The sequence below is a fragment of the Poromitra crassiceps genome (genome assembly GCF_964638095.1).
Source record: "Poromitra crassiceps genome assembly, chromosome: 15".
NCBI lineage: Eukaryota > Metazoa > Chordata > Actinopteri > Beryciformes > Melamphaidae > Poromitra > Poromitra crassiceps.
Window position 1 is genome coordinate 29,741,892 of NC_139634.1, and position 19,074 is coordinate 29,760,965.

Below are 19,074 nucleotides of genomic sequence, written 5' to 3' on the forward strand. Positions count from 1 at the left end.
TCATTTCAGCATAAGCAGACATATTTTGACCTGATGTTTGGGAAACCAAGACACCCATAAAACACAACAGACGTAACCTTAACACCCCCGCTCCTCATCCTGCAAACAAATATATCATCACCCTTCCTTTTTTTCCCCCATTGAAAGTTATAGGCTACCTATCCAAGAAGATTAGTAAGGCAAGACAAAAAAGGTAATGTAATTAAACCAGTTCAGTTCAGGATTTCATTTATTTTATTTATTTTCATGATGAAATTCTAAATAAAAATAAAAAGATAAAAAAGATAAAATAAATAAAGATATTTTGGGGATTTCCTGCTGATAACAGGAACACCTTGTGGGCATTAATCACTGATTTGCAATGGTGGATAAAGTTTGAGGGTTAAGTTTACGGACTGCAAGTAAACTATTTAGGCTACTTTGGTTTAGAATGAGTCAGCTTGATGCAATCCTCTTTGTACGCGATACTCATTACCAAAGAAGGAGGCGAGTGAGTACAAAATACAGAACACTTGGATGAGATGCGTGTTGTCAGGTTAAGACAGTCCCTCATTTTTAAGCAGCCAATGTTGAAACGTTGCCAATTAAGGGATAATTGATATCATAAATGGAGAGTCCTGCACAGCAGCAAGCGCACGTCATCACCAGACCCCCCTCTCACACTTTGGCTGCTATACTTCTGTATACAGCAGCGACTCATACCTCGTTGATGCTGAAAAGTTATTGCTTAATTTGCTTTAAGCCATTTGCCTCACTGCAGGGCCAATGAGAACTTGCCGAGACCGCTTGTAAATTCCTGGTTGAGGTCATTGTTTGTGTGAGCTTACAGAGGTTGGATCATATCCTGCACTGTTTTTTTCCTCTCTCTCTCTCTGTCTCTCCTCCCTCTGTATTTTAAGCAGCTTCGACTCCGCAGTTATTACCTCTTGGCCAAATCCCCCAGACGCACTAGCTGGTACTCGAGTGAAAGGCGCTCATACACTTTGGAGAGGTGAGTTCAAACCACAGATACATTGAAATCAGCAGCCAGGGCAGCAGGTGACGTCAGGTGATCTACATCAGGGAACGCAAGGATAACGCGTACGGGACTGTCCCCTTGGCCGACTGGTTAGCGTGTTCGACATTAAAAAGGAGGGAAATCATGCTCGGGTTCGATTCCCCCCTACAGCCAGACCGCAGGGGGAGGTGGTGTGATTACACCACTTCAACCCGGGTAGGCTATATAGCACGCTGACCCTTGGCCATTGGGATTGTCCCTTTTAGCCTATGAAAAAAGAGGATAACATAACGCCTAATTAGCAATTAGTTTTAAGTTGAATTTAAGTAGCCTAGCCTACACTTAAGTTCTGTGCGCGTACCGGCAGGTGTCGTGTTTTGTTGTTGTTGTTGTTGTTGTTGTTGTTGTTGTTGTTGTTGTTGTTGTTGTTGTTGTTGTTTTTAAATGTGTCGCTTCTTGTTTCGGTAGCTATCTATTGAAATACGTGTGACAAAATAATGTCTGTGATTAATTGACTTGACTTTGAAAATAGTTTTGGACATGAAGCCGGCGATCTGTAATTTTCACAGCAACCGTTTGAGGTGGTAAAGCAGGAAGTAAAGCAGGTATAACCAATAATATTAGGGCCCTGGCACTGGACACCCAAATGGAATGGAACTATATCATTAATGGTAGCCTAGTGGTTACACCTGCTTTATCACCTCAACACGGTTGCTGTGAAAAGGGTCTATAATATTTTTGCTTATCTATCTATAATAGATTCAATATAGGCCTATAGATAATCTCTATTGAATATATATCTATGATAGATCAATATTCAATATATAGATATATGATCGATCTATCTATCTATCTATCTATCTATCTATCTATCTATCTATCTATCTATCTATATATCTATCTATCTATCTATCTAATTGTCTACTTAGTAATATTATTATTATTGTTATTTTACAACTTCTATTTATGACTTTGGTGGATTTCATTCTAAGGGAGAATATTTCCTTTATTAAAAGGCCCGGAAAAGTGCATTCTTGATTCAAAAGCACAAGACAACAAGAATCCATCATCACTCTTGTGATATGATATATATATGATATTTTCCTCACAGAGGACTTCTAATATTGAAATGAGTGTGACTACTGTCTGTGGATCGATCGATCCATCTATCTACCGATCGATCGCTCTATCTATCTATCTATCTATCTATCTATCTATCTATCTATCTATCTATCTATCTATCTATCTATCTATCTATCTATCTATCTATCTATCTAGCTATCTATCTATCTGTCAGTGATGTGCGGTCAGGGTATTTTTCTAAATATTCTATGTTTTTTATGGTCCTGGTGTTATTTTTGCTCAAAAATATCTAAAACGAGATTAGAATCTGTTCAAATCTATGCTGTACCTTCCCTTTCATTGCAGTGAAAAGCAGTGAACACTTGCATGTCCCTGCCTCTCCAGCCTGCAGTGTCATAGATTGATATCTATCTATCTATCTATCTATCTATCTATCTATCTATCTATCTATCTATCTATCTATCTATCTATCTATCTATCTATCAGTGTCCACTTTTGCCTTTGTCAAGTTTACAGCAATGTGCTCTCTGCCGGTTTGGCTCTCTGCCAAGCCAAATGCATGATGTCATAAGAGACCTGAGATCACAGTCGTTACTCTGGCACAGCGGACCTCCTTGTGGTTCCAGTATGACTTCACCATTTTAGGCCATAAAACCCATAAAAAGTTAATACTGTATTACATTCCCAACCCACTTTTCAACATTGAAATACTTTCTGCTATTTTTAGGCTTGAATAAAGTCTTGTTTTTGCAATGATTTATAGAACTTTTTGGCTTACTACACATCTATCTTAATAGTTTATAGGACAACTTTATAAAGCCAAATGGGCACAAAAAGCAATGCACTATAATGCAACAGCCTTATATGCAGTGTTATGCAGTGTATAATGTGTATAACAGCACGGCAAACCTTGGTGCCAGCAGTTCATTCAAGCAGAGAAGTGCATTTGTTCAGAAGACTATTTCATTATTTCCTTCAAGTTTGTAAATGGAGCAAATCTCCAAGTGGGGGAGAGAGAGAGATGGAGAGAGAGAGAGATGGAGAGAGGGAGAGAGAGAGAGATGGAGAGAGAGAGAGATGGAGAGAGGGAGAGAGGGAGAGAGAGAGATGGAGAGAGAGAGGTGGAGAGATGGAGAGAGAGAGAGATGGAGAGAGGGAGAGAGAGAGAGAGAGAGATGAAACACATAAAGAGGGTGTGTGCCTGTGAGTGTAGATGACTAAGTTGATGAAGCCCATGGAACAGCGCAGCCACAGCCACTTGCTACTCCTAAATAGGCAATGCTGGGTGGCTGCCTGTCCGTCTGTCTGTGTGGGCTGAGTGGAAGCAGTGCCGGACTCACCCTGTCCCTCTTAAGTTCAGCCAGAGAAATGCCTCAACTGAAGCGCGCACGATTACTTTGATTACTGGGAAAAAGAGAGGAAAGCGGGCAGAGAGATAGAGAGAGAGAAAGAGAGAGAGCGAGTGTGTGTGTGTGTGTGTGTGTGTGTGTATGTGTGTGTGTGTGTGAGAGAGAGAGAGAGAGAGAGAGAGAGAGAGATGAATGCATGTGAGGATGTTCAGTCGCCTGGGGATGTGACTGAACAAGCCAGTGTGTCATGTGTTCATGCTTGTATGAAAGATAAGAAGAGCTTTGTAACCCATTTATTTTACAGCAATAAGGCCAAAATAAGCTGTTATGCCAGTGCAGTAAATGTGAATAGATGTATTATGGTTATGCAACTGATGCTATGTTGTCTGCTGGCTTAATCTGGGAGGGGGAGGTCAGTGGCAAGCACACATCCTGTGAATGTGATATTGATGCATTGTCCGTCAACAATGTGTTTGATCATATTCCATGGCTGTCATGATGAACAGCACTTCCTGCCTGTATCAAGGCGAGGTACATCAGCAGGAGGGAGCGACTTCTTCTGTTTGGAGAGGCATGAGTCATGTGACACCAACGAGAGCTGAGGCGTTCGCCGGCCCAGAGTAGAGGCTTTATCTGAGGGTGTGTGTGTGTGTGTGTGTGTGTGTGTGAGAGAGAGAGAGAGAGATAGAGAGAGACAGAGAGGGGTGTGTGAGTGCTGAATGGAAAAACACACCTAATCTCCCCTTTACTGACACATGTAGATGTGTGTGTGTTTGTGTTTGTGTGTGTGTGTGTGTGTGTGTGTGTGTGTGTGTGTGTGTGTGTGTGTGTGTGTGTGTGTGTGTGTGTGTGTGTGTGTGTGTGTGTGTGTGTGCGTGTGCGTGTGCATGCGTGTGTTAGCAACACTTCCATCCAAGCCATGTCCGGTGGATAGGAGTGTTGCGGTGCTGACAGGGCCTCCCTTGTGGACTTTTGTCTCTGACCTCAGTGTGTCTGGGTCTCTCACACCACACCCTGACCTTTGACCTCAGTGTGTCTGGGTCTCTCACACCACACCCTCACTATAGCAGCTTGGTAACTTTCTGTTGCCATTGAAATCCAGTTCAGAGTGAGAGTGTGTGTCTGTCTCGCCGTCTTTTCTCTCTGCCTATTACCCCGCCTTTTCACACCAAGGGTTTACCCAGGGTTATTCCCAGGTTGATTTTTGGGTATGAAAGGGTTAACCCGGGATGCCGTTGGTCAGGGTCGGACAAGGGTTGTTTTCAGTGTGAATGGCATCTCTCCTGGGTTGTGTCCCGGGTCCTATCTGAATGATCCTGACCAGGGATTAACATGTGTTGACTGACTTGGTGTGCATTGAACAAAAGAAGGGTTGGACATGGGCCAAGTAACCCTGGTCGCTGGTGTGAAAGTTGTATATGTGTGTATCGGTGTGTGTATCCTCGGTGAGTCACTGCTGCTTCTCTGTCCCTCTGACAGAAAATAGGTGGCTCTGTCTGTCACTGGTCTGTGTGGAACGGAGGGTGAGTCAGAGAGCGAGGTGCTGGTCAAGAGGTCATGTTGAGGATGAAGTCTTAAGATACACAGACTGGCCTTTTGGCTCTTGGCAGACTGGCGGGTCTACTCTGTCGTTAACAGCAGGGAGAGAGGGCAGGTCTACTCTGTCGTTAACAGCAGGGAGAGAGGGCAGGTCTACTCTGTCGTTAACAGCAGGGAGAGAGGGCAGGTCTACTCTGTCGTTAACAGCAGGGAGAGAGGGCAGGTCTACTCTGTCGTTAACAGCAGGGAGAGAGGGCAGGTCTACTCTGTCGTTAACAGCAGGGAGAGAGGGCAGGTCTACTCTGTCGTTAACAGCAGGGAGAGAGGGCAGGTCTACTCTGTCGTTAACAGCAGGGAGAGAGGGCAGGTCTACTCTGTCGTTAACAGCAGGGAGAGAGGGCAGGTCTACTCTGTCGTTAACAGCAGGGAGAGAGGGCAGGTCTACTCTGTCGTTAACAGCAGCGGAGAGAGGGCAGGTCTACTCTGTCGTTAACAGCGGAGAGAGGGCAGGTCTACTCTGTCGTTAACAGCAGGGAGAGAGGGCAGGTCTACTCTGTCGTTAACAGCAGGGAGAGAGGGCAGGTCTACTCTGTCGTTAACAGCAGAGAGAGGGCAGGTCTACTCTGTCGTTAACAGCAGGGAGAGAGGGCAGGTCTACTCTGTCGTTAACAGCAGGGAGAGAGGGCAGGTCTACTCTGTCGTTAACAGCAGGGAGAGAGGGCAGGTCTACTCTGTCGTTAACAGCGGAGAGAGGGCGGGTCTACTCTGTCGTTAACAGCGGAGAGAGGGCAGGTCTACTCTGTCGTTAACAGTGGAGAGAGGGCGGGTCTACTCTGTCGTTAACAGCAGAGAGAGAGGGCAGGTCTACTCTGTCGTTAACAGCGGAGAGAGGGCGGGTCTACTCTGTCGTTAACAGCGAAGAGAGGGCAGGTCTACTCTGTCGTTAACAGCAGAGAGAGGGCGGGTCTACTCTGTCGTTAACAGCGGAGAGAGGGCGGGTCTACTCTGTCGTTAACAGCGGAGAGAGGGCGGGTCTACTCTGTCGTTAACAGCAGGGAGAGAGGGCGGGTCTACTCTGTCGTTAACAGCGGAGAGAGGGCGGGTCTACTCTGTCGTTAACAGCGGAGAGAGGGCGGGTCTACTCTGTCGTTAACAGCAGGGAGAGAGGGCGGGTCTACTCTGTCGTTAACAGCAGGGAGAGAGGGCAGGTCTCCTCTGTCGTTAACAGCAGGGAGAGAGGGCAGGTCTACTCTGTCGTTAACAGCAGGGAGAGAGGGCGGGTCTACTCTGTCGTTAACAGCAGGGAGAGAGGGCAGGTCTACTCTGTCGTTAACAGCAGGGAGAGAGGGCAGGTCTACTCTGTCGTTAACAGCAGGGAGAGAGGGCAGGTCTACTCTGTCGTTAACAGCGGAGAGAGAGGGCAGGTCTACTCTGTCGTTAACAGCAGGGAGAGAGGGCAGGTCTACTCTGTCGTTAACAGCAGAGAGAGGGCAGGTCTACTCTGTCGTTAACAGCAGGGAGAGAGGGCAGGTCTACTCTGTCGTTAACAGCAGGGAGAGAGGGCAGGTCTACTCTGTCGTTAACAGCAGGGAGAGAGGGCAGGTCTACTCTGTCGTTAACAGCAGAGAGAGGGCAGGTCTACTCTGTCGTTAACAGCAGAGAGAGGGCAGGTCTACTCTGTCGTTAACAGCAGGGAGAGAGGGCAGGTCTACTCTGTCGTTAACAGCAGAGAGAGAGGGCAGGTCTACTCTGTCGTTAACAGCAGGGAGAGAGGGCAGGTCTACTCTGTCGTTAACAGCAGGGAGAGAGGGCAGGTCTACTCTGTCGTTAACAGCAGAGAGAGAGGGCAGGTCTACTCTGTCGTTAACAGCAGGGAGAGAGGGCAGGTCTACTCTGTCGTTAACAGCAGGGAGAGAGGGCAGGTCTACTCTGTCGTTAACAGCAGGGAGAGAGGGCAGGTCTACTCTGTCGTTAACAGCAGGGAGAGGGCAGGTCTACTCTGTCGTTAACAGCGGAGAGAGGGCGGGTGCTTGTTCCACTGCAATCAGACTTCCTGTTTCTCCAATGTGAGCCAAACTCCAAAGCCACTGCTTAGAAAGGTGATAGGACTGTAGTCAACTTTGAACACCTCACAGAAGGTACATTTCACATGGGGATGTGTTTGCAAAAGACAGATATGTATTTTTAGCGGCTGAGACCATTTGGAAACCTTTATGCTCTAGGCTGCTAAAATCTGCTTTTGTGTGTCTTGTGCTTTTCCCGATGTTTGTCATATCATTCTGTTCTATACGGCTGATTATTGGTCAGTTAGATCTCGTTAGGCTCATTCTCTGTAAAGCCCTTTGAGCCATGCATGTGATACAAACAAACAGACAAACTCTTTTGGATTAAAATCTCAAATGGCCCTTAGATCACAATGCACATCCAGATTCTTAATTAAACCTGATTAATCTCTTACTTGGAAAAAATATAATTATAGTGCTTTGTTTCTTGTTCCTGATGACAAAGTTATTTCTGGCCTTGGAGACGGCAGGTGGGGAGATGGCTGCTGCATTCCAGCCTTATTGTCTCTCATGGGCAGCAGACGCTGGTTCCAGTTAACTCAACAGCACATCTATCTATATATCTATATTAGCACTCTCGTGCGCTACGCATGCTCGATTCCTAGGCTCGCCTGCTGTGCGGGCTCATAGCCTCGCCTGCCCTGCAGCTCGCCCACTGCGCGTCAGATACGCAGATACTGCTTTGCCTGCAATAGCCTCACCATGACATCACTGATGACATCATCATGGATGACATCACTGATTGAACATGCAACATGACTAATCTGATTAATATGACATATTTGGGTGATGTACCCCATCAAATTGCTGTAGCGGGCTGTTTGAAGGCTAGATCAAAGTTTCTGGTGTCATCTGAATGGAAGAATTAGTCAATTTGAATATGAAAATTATAAATGTTGGTATAATCAACTTTGATTACCATTCATTTTCATCAAATTAGTAGCTATAATTGGGAGTGATGGGGTTACAGTAGGCTATAGGTGGAAGTGCACGGTCACTATCTGGCCCCTTGGTAGCGAGGGCATTTTTTTGTGGCCCTCTCTATCATCAAAGTTGCCCATCCCTGGATTATCAGGACCACTGTGAACAGATTATCAGGACTGATGAAAGATCAAATCCATGGGCAGATTCACTCAACACACTGCAGCTGATGGGGCCAGAGACAAATACATAGTGGGGGAGGATACAGAGAGGAAGAGTGGGGGAAGCAGTGATGGAGGGAGAGAGGAGAGGAGTGGGAGTCACTAAGGGTCGCTAAATTAATGGTTAATGCTTAATAAGCATTACTAAGCATTAGTAAGCATTAATTAACCTTAGTTAATGTTGATTAACTTTAACCCTAACCCTAGCCATGAACAAACCCTAAACTATTAAATAATGTATAAATGAATACTTAACATGAACACCATTAGTAAATGATTACTAAACACATTAGTCAACTGTTAATGAATGGTTATTTGATGCTTATTAGGCATGAACTAACCCATCATTTACTGGCCCTTATTGTAAAGTGTTACTGAAATATCTGATGAGAGCGGAACGGATTCAAAACAAGAAGGAGGAGAATGGATTTTGCGATGTAGGACGGGACCGGGCAGCAGATCTATCCAGGTCAGGAGGCTTTTGTAGAGAGGGAGTCATGGCGCCTTACTGGCCATTCATTAGTCTTTGTGGGTTTAGTATAATTGGGTGACAGATTATAAAAGTGGACAATCAACATAATGTCCTGTCCAACGGTAATGGACCAAATCAAATCTGCACCAGACGCCCTTATCAATCAAGCCCCTCACCCCACACACACACACACACACACACACACACACACACACAGACACAGACACACGCACACACACACACACACACACACGCACGCACGCACGCACGCACGCACGCACGCACGCACGCACGCACATGTTGTGCCCACTCCACTTGTTTACTGTCTGATATATGTTGTTGTTCAGCTTGAAGTGAGTCTTGCCAAAAACCCACTGTGGCTGGTTCCTAAGCGAGGTCAGTGGCTTTGTGTTGTGAGTCTAATGAGCTCATTCACATAATTGCCCGTCTTATGAGCCTCTTAGTTCCCACTCATTGCCATGATGAGCCTATATTTCTCTAGTTGAGCTGGCCTGACTTGCAAGGGACAAAGCATAGTTACAGTGCAGTGACATCTGTGCCACAGCTTTTGCTCCACTGCAGACTAGATAATGATGATGATGATGTTAGTACTAGCAGCAGTTGAAGAAGTAGTTGAAATATTTTCGTTGATATACAATGGTGATACAATGATACAATACAATAATTCATCCTCAAATCGACTGTTTTGTTTATATATTTACATTTCTTTTAAACAGTGAAGCAAAAAATACCTGCATTAGAGTTATTGTAGGATAGTTAGTTTGCCAATGTGGAAGCATAGTTTTCAGCATACACTGTGTATGTAAATGCTGACGTAATGCACGCGCATGCACACGCACGCACACACACACACACACACACACACACACACACACACACACACACACATACACACACACACACACACACACACACACACAGCTGTCATGATATAGGAAATGATCCCCATAGCGCGTCGCTTCACGCTGTCTCTCCTCAGTTTACTCAATATCAGCTTGCAGACTTCTGTGAGTCATCCCTTTGAGTTAGGATGTTAAGTGAACCAACATGTCATCTCAACATGCCGTGAACACCACAACAAAACATTTGATGATGGGGCAGTGGGAGTATCTGCTATCCCTCATGGCTACCATTCAAAACCCTGTGTTCTTTTTTTTTTTTTTTTCATTCTGATGTCACAGCAGTGGAATCCAATCTCCATCATGAATCTTAATCCCCTCTGCATTATACTCTGTCTCTCTCATCCACACCATTCTCTAATGCATTCCCTAAAAAGGACAACCAGGGCTGAAGGTGGGGTTTGGGGGTGTGGGGTCAGGGGGGCGTGGGTCAGAGAGGGGTATATACAGCCTCCTATACTTTAATGGGCTGTATGGTCGACGGGTTTGACCCTCTGTGGATGCTACTCTCCCCTCCTGCCTTTTCTCTGCTGTTGCTCCTGACTGGAATCAAACATGACTTTCTACAGACACTCAGGTAAAGAAAAGAAATGCTGTGGTTAGCACCCAAACAGACAAGTTATTGAATACGTTGCGTTATAAATTTGAAACCCGTGTACCGCTGGCACTCCTCTAATGCAAATGTAAGCATGTTTGGAAGTTTAGCTTGCATTGTAGTAGCAGTGCTCAAGACTGAATGGATTCAAATGAGGTTTAATGCCTGTAGACAACTTGCTGACAAAAGAAATGGTGGAAAAGCTTGACTGCCTAAAAGTAAAAAAAAAAAGGGGGGTGATGCATTGATATAAATTTCAATATTTCTATTTGCATACCACAAATTGTTGCTTTATCAGATTATGATGAAAAGAGGTCCTTGAGGGAGTGCTTGACATTTGCAGAAGGCAGAATAATTCACTGACAGCTTATTTACTCATGTCCAGTGTGACTCAATTTTATTAGTAGTAAGGATAATTTTATCTTTTCACCAGGGTCAAATGAAGTTCCCTTCATTCCTTCAAATAATAATGATTTGTAATTATATGGAAGCATCAATACTGAAATATCATCTTGTGGCACAAGTATTGCAGTATAATTGGATCTATCTCAAGATGCCATCCCTTGTTGACATAAGGCACAAGAAGAGCATGTTCTGAAGTTTGCATTGTATTGTTTATATTATGTGTGGTTCTCAAACTTTTTCCACCATCTGATACGATTTTTTACATTTAGTGTATGAAACCAATGATCAAAATAGTCCTAAGCCTACATTCTGCCAGTGTTACTTATGGATTGAATTATAGTGAACATAAATTATTCCCCTTTTTGCTGGGGACCCCATAGACCCGCCTCCATGACCCCTGGAGGTCCCCGGACCCTACTTTGAGAACCACTGCTGTAATGTATTGATGTATTCTTTTCTGGGCTGAGGTGATTTGATTGTGTTAAAACGAATTACTTTTGCAGTAGGTCCACTTTCAGTGGACTACAGCATCATTTACCAAACCTTGTGGTAGCTAGCCTATGTATCTGCCGTTTTGGCTGAGATATTGGTCGGGTGGTTCGGTCTTTGATCTATTCTATCCAGTCCATCCAGTCTATCCCTGGCACCAGTCTGACTCACCGTTAAGTGGTCTCATCACTCTGACCTTTCTTGTTTAAGAGGGCTCCTCCTCCCCAAAGGGACCACAGCGGTACGCTCGGGCCCTCACGAGCTGAGTGACGGTGCATGCCATGGCTGCTTTTGAAGGGGGCAGCTGTCAGATTAGAGGTAAAGTACTGGGCACTCGCATCAGGCACATCTCAGCTGAGGCCACAATAGCTGCATAGTCCCAAAAGTCACCACTCTGCACCCCTCGCCATTTGTCCCCTCTGGAAGGTCAGCGTACTTAAAATAGGGAAAATCCATGCTTAAAATAGATGTTTAGTTTGGCTGACCTCAGTAATGATACCTGGGTATAGTGTGCGTGTCTTTGTGTGCGATTGATTGGACACGTTTGATTGCGTTGGACTCAGTTGGATTCGAAGTGAGTGGGTGGGGGTCCTCAGCCCGCTCTTTATCCCCTTTGGCACAGCTGCAGAAAGTCCTCTCGCTCCACTCTTCTTCCATCTGTCCATCCACACACACCACCAGGGCCACATACCACGCTCCCCGAGGCTCATCTCCCTCACACGGCTGTTTACCACATCGCACTGAAATAGCTGCACAATCCCCCTTCATAAATATTTCCCTTGTTACTATGGCAACCCGGGACGAAATGCCATTCCATCGAGCGCTTCCTCCATCGCTCTCGTTGTACCGAACCGGCTTAACGTTCGGAGACCTCACAATGTTCGTGTATAGGATAAATCACTTCAGATGAAGTTCACACGCTGATCGGTTGACCTCCCTGACGTGTGCAGGGCCTAAGCTTGTGAGGGTTGTCGATGAATCTTAAGGCATTTAGGCCACTTTTAGGCAGCTTACTGTACGCATGCAATACATACAATCATCCCAGGAAGCTTCTCCATCTCGTCCCCCGTCTCCACAGGTTGTGATGGGAACACAGGAATGTTGATGAGTGAAGTAACTTGATTTAGAGGTGTGGACTGGACAGACACTAAGGAAAATGACCTGGCCCAAGTGCAGACAAAAGAGAAAGTGGGGGTTGGAGGGTACGAGCCAGACGTTCTAAAATTATGACCTCAACTTCCCGGTGGGAGCTTGATAAGGTGGCCCCTGCGAGCAGAGTCCAACACAACGACCACAGGCCATGAATCACTGAAGCAGCCAGACAACAAGACATCTGCTGGGCCGTTTTTTCACCGTGCACATTCCGCACACTTGCCTCATCTCCTCGTTCTGCTGCTGTTAAACAACAGGGGACATGTAACAATCTAGAAATATAGGCCTACTTCCTCCTCCGCATACCTTCAAGATAGCTTTGTTTCAATCAATCTGTAAGCCAGATGTAGCTACAGTACAGTCAGTGAGAGCCGCTGACATTATTCTGCTCATTACCAAACTCAAATTATTAAATTGATTAAAATTAAATTTGTGTCAGGAATTGCTTCAAAATAGGACCTGGTCATTCTGGCTGGTTTATTTCAATGAGTTTTGAGTGAGATATCCTACCAAAGGCAACGCTGCCCCCATGTGGTGTTCAACGGATAACATCCAGCCGTGTGGAGACGATAGAAGACAGATGGAGCTCTAATGCCACTGACAGTAAGAGAGAGTCTCTTGTGTTTCTCACAGGTCCCAGGAGTTACCTCACCTCCACCATGACTGACCGCTTTGACTGTTACTACTGCCGTGACAACCTGCACGGGAAGAAGTATGTGAAGAAGGACGAGAAGCACGTGTGCACCAAGTGCTTCGACAAGCTCTGTGCAAACACCTGCGCCGAGTGCCGACGCCCCATTGGCGCTGACGCCAAGGTGAAAACACACTGTGCTGTGGGAGTGGGAGTGAGTGAAAGAATGAAAGTGAGTAGGAGAGAGGGGAAGATAGATAGATTAAAGGAACAGCTCACCCAAAAATGAAAATCCTGTCATCAGCGACTCACCCTCATGCCAGTTGGAACACAGGTGAAGTTTGTACATAATAACACGTTGCCAGCACAACCCAAGAGATTACCATTGACCTCAGTTGTAAAGTAGGCTACTGGCTTAGTACTTCAGTACCAAAGTCAATAATGGTGGCTGGTTTACTCTCAAGTTGCGCTTCATTTTTGGGTGAACTGTTCCTTTAAGTATATATACAGAGATAACCAGAGTACGTTCAAAAAGAGGGAAAGTGATGATTTATTTGTGTTTTCATCACTCATCTCTTCACTTCCCTTCAAAGTGTTCTCAGACTTCAACTGCATCGCTCGCTTTAAAGCCAGTGTTACCTATCTGTCCATCCTCCATGAGGGGTCTCGCTTTAAAGCCAGTGTTACCTATCTGTCCATCCTCCATGAGGGGTCTCGCTTTAAAGCCAGTGTTACCTATCTGTCCATCCTCCATGAGGGGTCCCTTCTTCAAAAAGAAAAAAACACTCCAGTCTCACACAGTTACATATGTGAGAATGATGTGCAATTACTTCCAATGGGGTTTAAGTACTTCCCCCAAGTCCTTCATGGCCCATACCACATCCCACTTCACTTGGTCTCCACTGTAATGGCGACCAGATGGAGATGTTCTGTGTTTTGGCCCCGGGCCTCAGTCCACATGACGGGTAAACAAACCCCAGTTTAATGAGGCCTTCATGAAGACCGACCTCTCTTCACCCTCTGACGCCTCTCTGTGTTCAGGCGCTGCATCACAAGAACCTATCTTCACCCTCTGACGCCTCTCTGTGTTCAGGCGCTGCATCACAAGAACCTATCTTCACCCTCTGACTCCTCTCTGTGTTCAGGAGCTGCATCACAAGAACCTATCTTCACCCTCTGACTCCTCTCTGTGTTCAGGAGCTGCACCACAAGAACCGCTACTGGCACGAGGACTGCTTCCGCTGTGCCAAGTGCTACAAGGGACTGGCAAGCGAGCAGTTCAGCGCCCGGGATGACGGCAAGATCATGTGCGGCAAGTGTGGCTCCCGTGAGGATGGCAACCGGTGCCAGGGCTGCTACAAGGTGGTCATGCCAGGTGGGTTTTTGCCCTCATGCACTTTTACCCTGTTTTATAACACAAGAGGCAGTGTGTTACTTCAGAGACGACCCGGCCCGAGGAGCTTGGGTCGGCTAAATCTGTATCATCATTTAAATCCTATCCTAAAAGTCACTGTTATAGGCTTGCTGGTAACACTTCATAATAAGGGTACATTCATTAACAGTGAACTAATGTGTCTAGTATTTGCTAATGTGTTCATGATAACTGAGGCATTGTGGTTGGGTTTAGGCATGAAGTCACTGAGGTTAAGGTTAGAGCATGCTTACAGTCAATTAAGGCTGTGAATTAACAGTTAGTTAATGCTTATTTTGTAGTTATTAAGCATGAACTAACTTAAGCAGGTTAGTTCATGCTTATTAAGGTCGCACTTGAAAATGAGATCTAGGTCTCAAGGTGATTCACCTGTATAAATAAAGGTTAAATAATAATAAATAAATTAAGCAGTTATTAAGCATTAACTAACTTAAACTGTTAGTTCATGCTTATTACACAGTTATTAAGCAACATAAGCAGGTTAGTTAATGCTTATTAAGCAGTTATTAAGCAATAACTAACATAATAGCAAGTTAGTTAATATTAAGCATTAACTAACCGTTAATTAATGTATCGGCTGTTTTTATTGTAACGGGTTCGGTTCACAAAAATGAGTTAGGTTCGTGTCTAGACAAGCCAGAACCGCTACAACAACAACAGAACGACTTTGCACAAGGTTATCACATAGAAAGTCAGCAGAAGGAGGAGTTGACTCACCTAGCATGCCGCTCGGAGCCCAAACAGCAGGTTGGGCGGTGCAGATAGCGTCAATGGACAGCTCAAGCCTGGGTGTGGAGACTAGCTATGACCAGCCTCCGCTCATTAATTAAGACGCTAGTAGAAAATAAGTATCACACACACACACCCATACGTGAAAACAAATGAAAAGACTCTAGAAGAGAACAGGAGTGACAGAGAGTAGGCTACGTGGCTTCCTTCATCAAAGTCTGGCAGAGGGGGGGGGGGGGGGGGGACGCACCTGAAATGCCACGTCATATAAACCATCACCAAGCCAACTCCCACTTCCTGTCTGATAATCTTGTGCAATATTCACATGACAAATAAGTAACCAGGGGCAACCACAGTAACAACCTGTGACATTATGTAATGACCTTTTGTTGTTTTCGGCCTCCATTTTATGGCTCTGGTTTTGACATTATATTTCTTACCTTGCTTTTACTCCTTTGCTGTTTATTTTTTTCGATCCTTGCTTTCACTCAAAGTCCTAGGAGAGGCGATATCCTCATTTGTTTGGGTGCCACCCAATATCCATTTGATATTTAAAGTTATAATCCATAAGATTTCAGTTTTGTTCTCTTGGGTGACACCTATGGCGATGAGTGGTAATTGCAGGTGAGATCCAAACAGTGTTGTGACATTTGTCAGTTTGTTCGGCCATAGTAACCACCCGTAATGCTAGCAGAGACCAGAAAAAAGGTAGCTTGTTATCCTACTTCACACAAGAGTTGTCGGGAACCTACAGTAACCTGCAGAATGAATGAGTATATTGTGTTAGCTCCGCCCACCCTGTGTCACCAGACACCAAGTTCATAAATGCTACAATACGGTAAAGTGCAAAGGCTTCCATCAATGGGCCATACAGTAGGTTCAATCATCATTGTGTTAAGTCACTATCAAGATGCTTGTTGCCATTTGTCTCTCAGGATCCCAGAATGTGGAGTACAAGAACAAGGTGTGGCACGAGGAATGCTTCACCTGCTTTGAATGCAAGCAGCCAATCCGCACACAGAGCTTCCTGACCAAGGGTGATGACATCTACTGCGCTCCCTGCCATGAAAAGAAGTTTGCCAAGAAGTGCTTCCACTGCAAGCAGGTACAAACACCGACTGCCATATTATCCTTATTCACAAATCATTTTATTGTATTTATTGCAGATAGATTTGAATAACTGCTTCTTGACCAAGCCATATGAGATGATGATGAGTGTGTCCTCTCTGGCCTCAGGCCATCACCTCTGGAGGGATCAGCTACCAGGACCAGCCCTGGCACTCTGAGTGCTTTGTGTGTCGTACCTGCCACAAGCCGCTGGCCGGAGCTCGCTTCACGTCCCACGAGACCGACGTCTACTGTGTGGACTGCTACAAGACTGATGTGGCCAAGAAGTGCCATGGCTGCAAGAACCCCATCACAGGTTAGGACCAGCAGGCACGCATGATCTTGTGTATACGTGTGCACATACACACTAGGATCTTAAGATATTAAAAAACACCCCGGGAGCCCCGGGAAATTCTGACCACTTATGGCCGAAATAGGTAAAAAAAAAAAAAAAAAAGATCTTTGCCTTTTGTATGATTTATATAAAAAACTATTTGAAATAAAAATACAGACACTTTTAGTAAATGTACTAACAGCATTGTATTTTTTTTTATTCAACAAAGTTATTATTACACATATAAATGACTAGGCATATCGCACGCTTGATTCCTAGGTGGCCTCGCCCACCCTGCAGCTCGTTGAGCTGGCCCTGCAGCTCGCATATGCAGCTCAGCCGCTGTGCGGCCTCGCCCGCCCTGCAGCTCGACTGCTGTGCGAGCTCACTTGCTCTTATGACATCACTGATGATGTCACAACTTCGCATCTTATGACATCACTGATGACATCATCAGTGATTTATGACATCACTGATGACATTATCAGTGTGACAAAAATTTAAACAAACAGAACAGAGCCCACATTGCCAAATAATCTCCTGTACTGGGGCGGTGTGGGTGGACTGGCTAGGAGGATATGGGTGGTGGAATCACGACACGAGTCCCCCCCTCCCCCAGTTAATTTGCATTATTTTATTTTCTTATAACTTTTTGAGTTTTGATGTTATCATTTCAGTAAAAAGGGCGATCATTAGCTCTGTTGTGCTGCTGGCTGAGTGACATATGTCCACTTCCTGTCTCTGGCAATGCAGGGTTTGGCCACGGCACCAACGTGGTGAACTACGAGGGATACGCCTGGCATGAGTACTGCTTCAACTGCAAGAAGTGCAGCCTCTCCCTGGCCAACAAGCGCTTCGTCATCAACGGAGAACACATCTACTGCCCTGACTGCGCCAAGGTGTGAACTGTGAAGCGCACAATCAGCACTGCAGAGGATCACTATCTAAAGTGGAATTGCACCAAAACTGACTTCTAAATTAGACTCTTCTGCAAAAACAATACAATTTACATGCTATTTTTGATTGTTTGAGCGGGGAATTAATGAGACCTTAAAAAAATCAAATATAATGCAGTTTATTGAATTTTACTACTGAAAATAAAAATAAGTCTACTTACTACTAGCAATTTTTGACAAAATGTTATATTTGCACATTAAGTCAATTTTGGTGGAACTCCTCTTTACACCTATTGGGGGTGCCAGAGGTGTTAGTGCAAACTGAGGCTATTCCAACTAATTAAAAGTTTGAAATATTTAGCAAAATGTAAGTAAATGCAGCTTGTTTCAGTGTCATGGTTGGATACTAGACATGCCAACAGACTTTCCTTTGTGGGGTTGTGATATGCAATATTAACCTCTTCTAATCCAGAATTCTGTGCAGCCGTATAAGGCAATGCCCTTTTCAGTGCCTTACTGGAATTGTTCAGAGAATGTGCTTTTTATATACGTACTGCTGCTCCTACCTACAAGCTTTGATTAATAATCTAATATCTCTGAACATTTGAACAGATTGCTATGAGAATTTCAAAAATGTTCAGAGCACCGTTTGAAACTCAAGAGAGACAAATAGTCTTTGTAGATTGAATCTGATGTTGAAATATATACTACTCATGTATTCAAGGCTTTTTGAGTGAACTGACAGAATGCAAAACATGAATAAAGGAAATACAGATCTTACAGTGTCTACTTTGCATTTCTCTGGTAGCAAAAAATAAAGACAGATTGCAAAACAATGTTTTTGCAAGACTTTATTGTTTAACAGTTTGTATCATCTCGGTACACTTTAGATATATTTACAAATATAATTTGAGGACAGGGCTTTGTTAGGTTTGAAAATCCTCCAGGGAGAAATATTCATATTCACAAAGTTGCCCTCATCGGGCAGACTGATTGTCGTGGCCGAGGTAAGGACGTGACACGTTTTCTTAGTATGTGTGACAAAATAAAAATACTAAATCTCAATCTAAGGCACCGTTCTATTCTATCGTTATAGACCATCTTGAGGACTATGAACGGGGTGAGTCCATACTCGAGCCCTCCAAGATGCAGAAATGTACAGGGAATTCAACACAAAAGCAGGTCCTGGAATAGATATCGGTTAAAGCAGCAAAGGCAATGGCCCCCCTAAAGGTTTTTATTGACGACTGGTTGTGCCACTTAAGCAGCACAGCACGCTACCAAATCAACAACCCTGGGTTTCACTGCAAGAGTTAAGGAGTAGATGAGGTTTGGGGAAGTTTCGGGTGATGAATGAGAATGTTAAAACATCTGAGTAGGAGAAGACCATAGACAAACAACTCTTCCTTTTCTTCGAGCACATCACACACAACCCTCCTACGAGTCTGTACAGTAAAGCTACTCCTCAGTAACTGTTACGAGTCTGTACAGTAAAGCTACTCCTCAGTAACTGTTAGTAATTCACAAAGGCGTTCAACACGGCGGGTAATTTCTGACAGTGCAAAGTTTCTGGTTTCTAGATGAATAATGTATGAAAGATAAAAGCGGGCTGCTCTGAGGAACATGCTAAATGATTATGGGCGGTTTATTGAGTCCGTTACATTCTTTATGCTTATTAATCAAAGCTAAGCTCTAAAGCCCCAAGTCTGTATGTACAAAGTGATTTAAGTTAACATTGG

At 44.6% G+C, this 19,074-nt stretch overlaps 1 protein-coding gene across 2 annotated transcripts; it reads left to right on the forward strand.

Annotated features, from left to right (window-relative positions):
- Positions 1–938: 938 nt before the first annotated feature.
- On the forward strand, positions 939–18,141 carry fhl1a (four and a half LIM domains 1a). 2 transcript variants are annotated; one of them, XM_083652383.1, is made up of 6 exons: positions 939–991; positions 12,840–13,021; positions 14,035–14,212; positions 15,934–16,103; positions 16,235–16,421; positions 17,193–18,141. In XM_083652383.1, the coding sequence occupies exons 2-6, from the start codon at positions 12,866–12,868 to the stop codon at positions 17,342–17,344; spliced, it is 843 nt and encodes a 280-aa protein (XP_083508509.1). In that variant the 5' UTR covers positions 939–991; positions 12,840–12,865; the 3' UTR covers positions 17,345–18,141. The 2 variants fall into 2 exon arrangements, with proteins under 2 accessions (XP_083508509.1, XP_083508508.1); XM_083652382.1 differs by lacking the exon at positions 939–991 and adding an exon at positions 10,045–10,142.
- Positions 18,142–19,074: the final 933 nt, after the last annotated feature.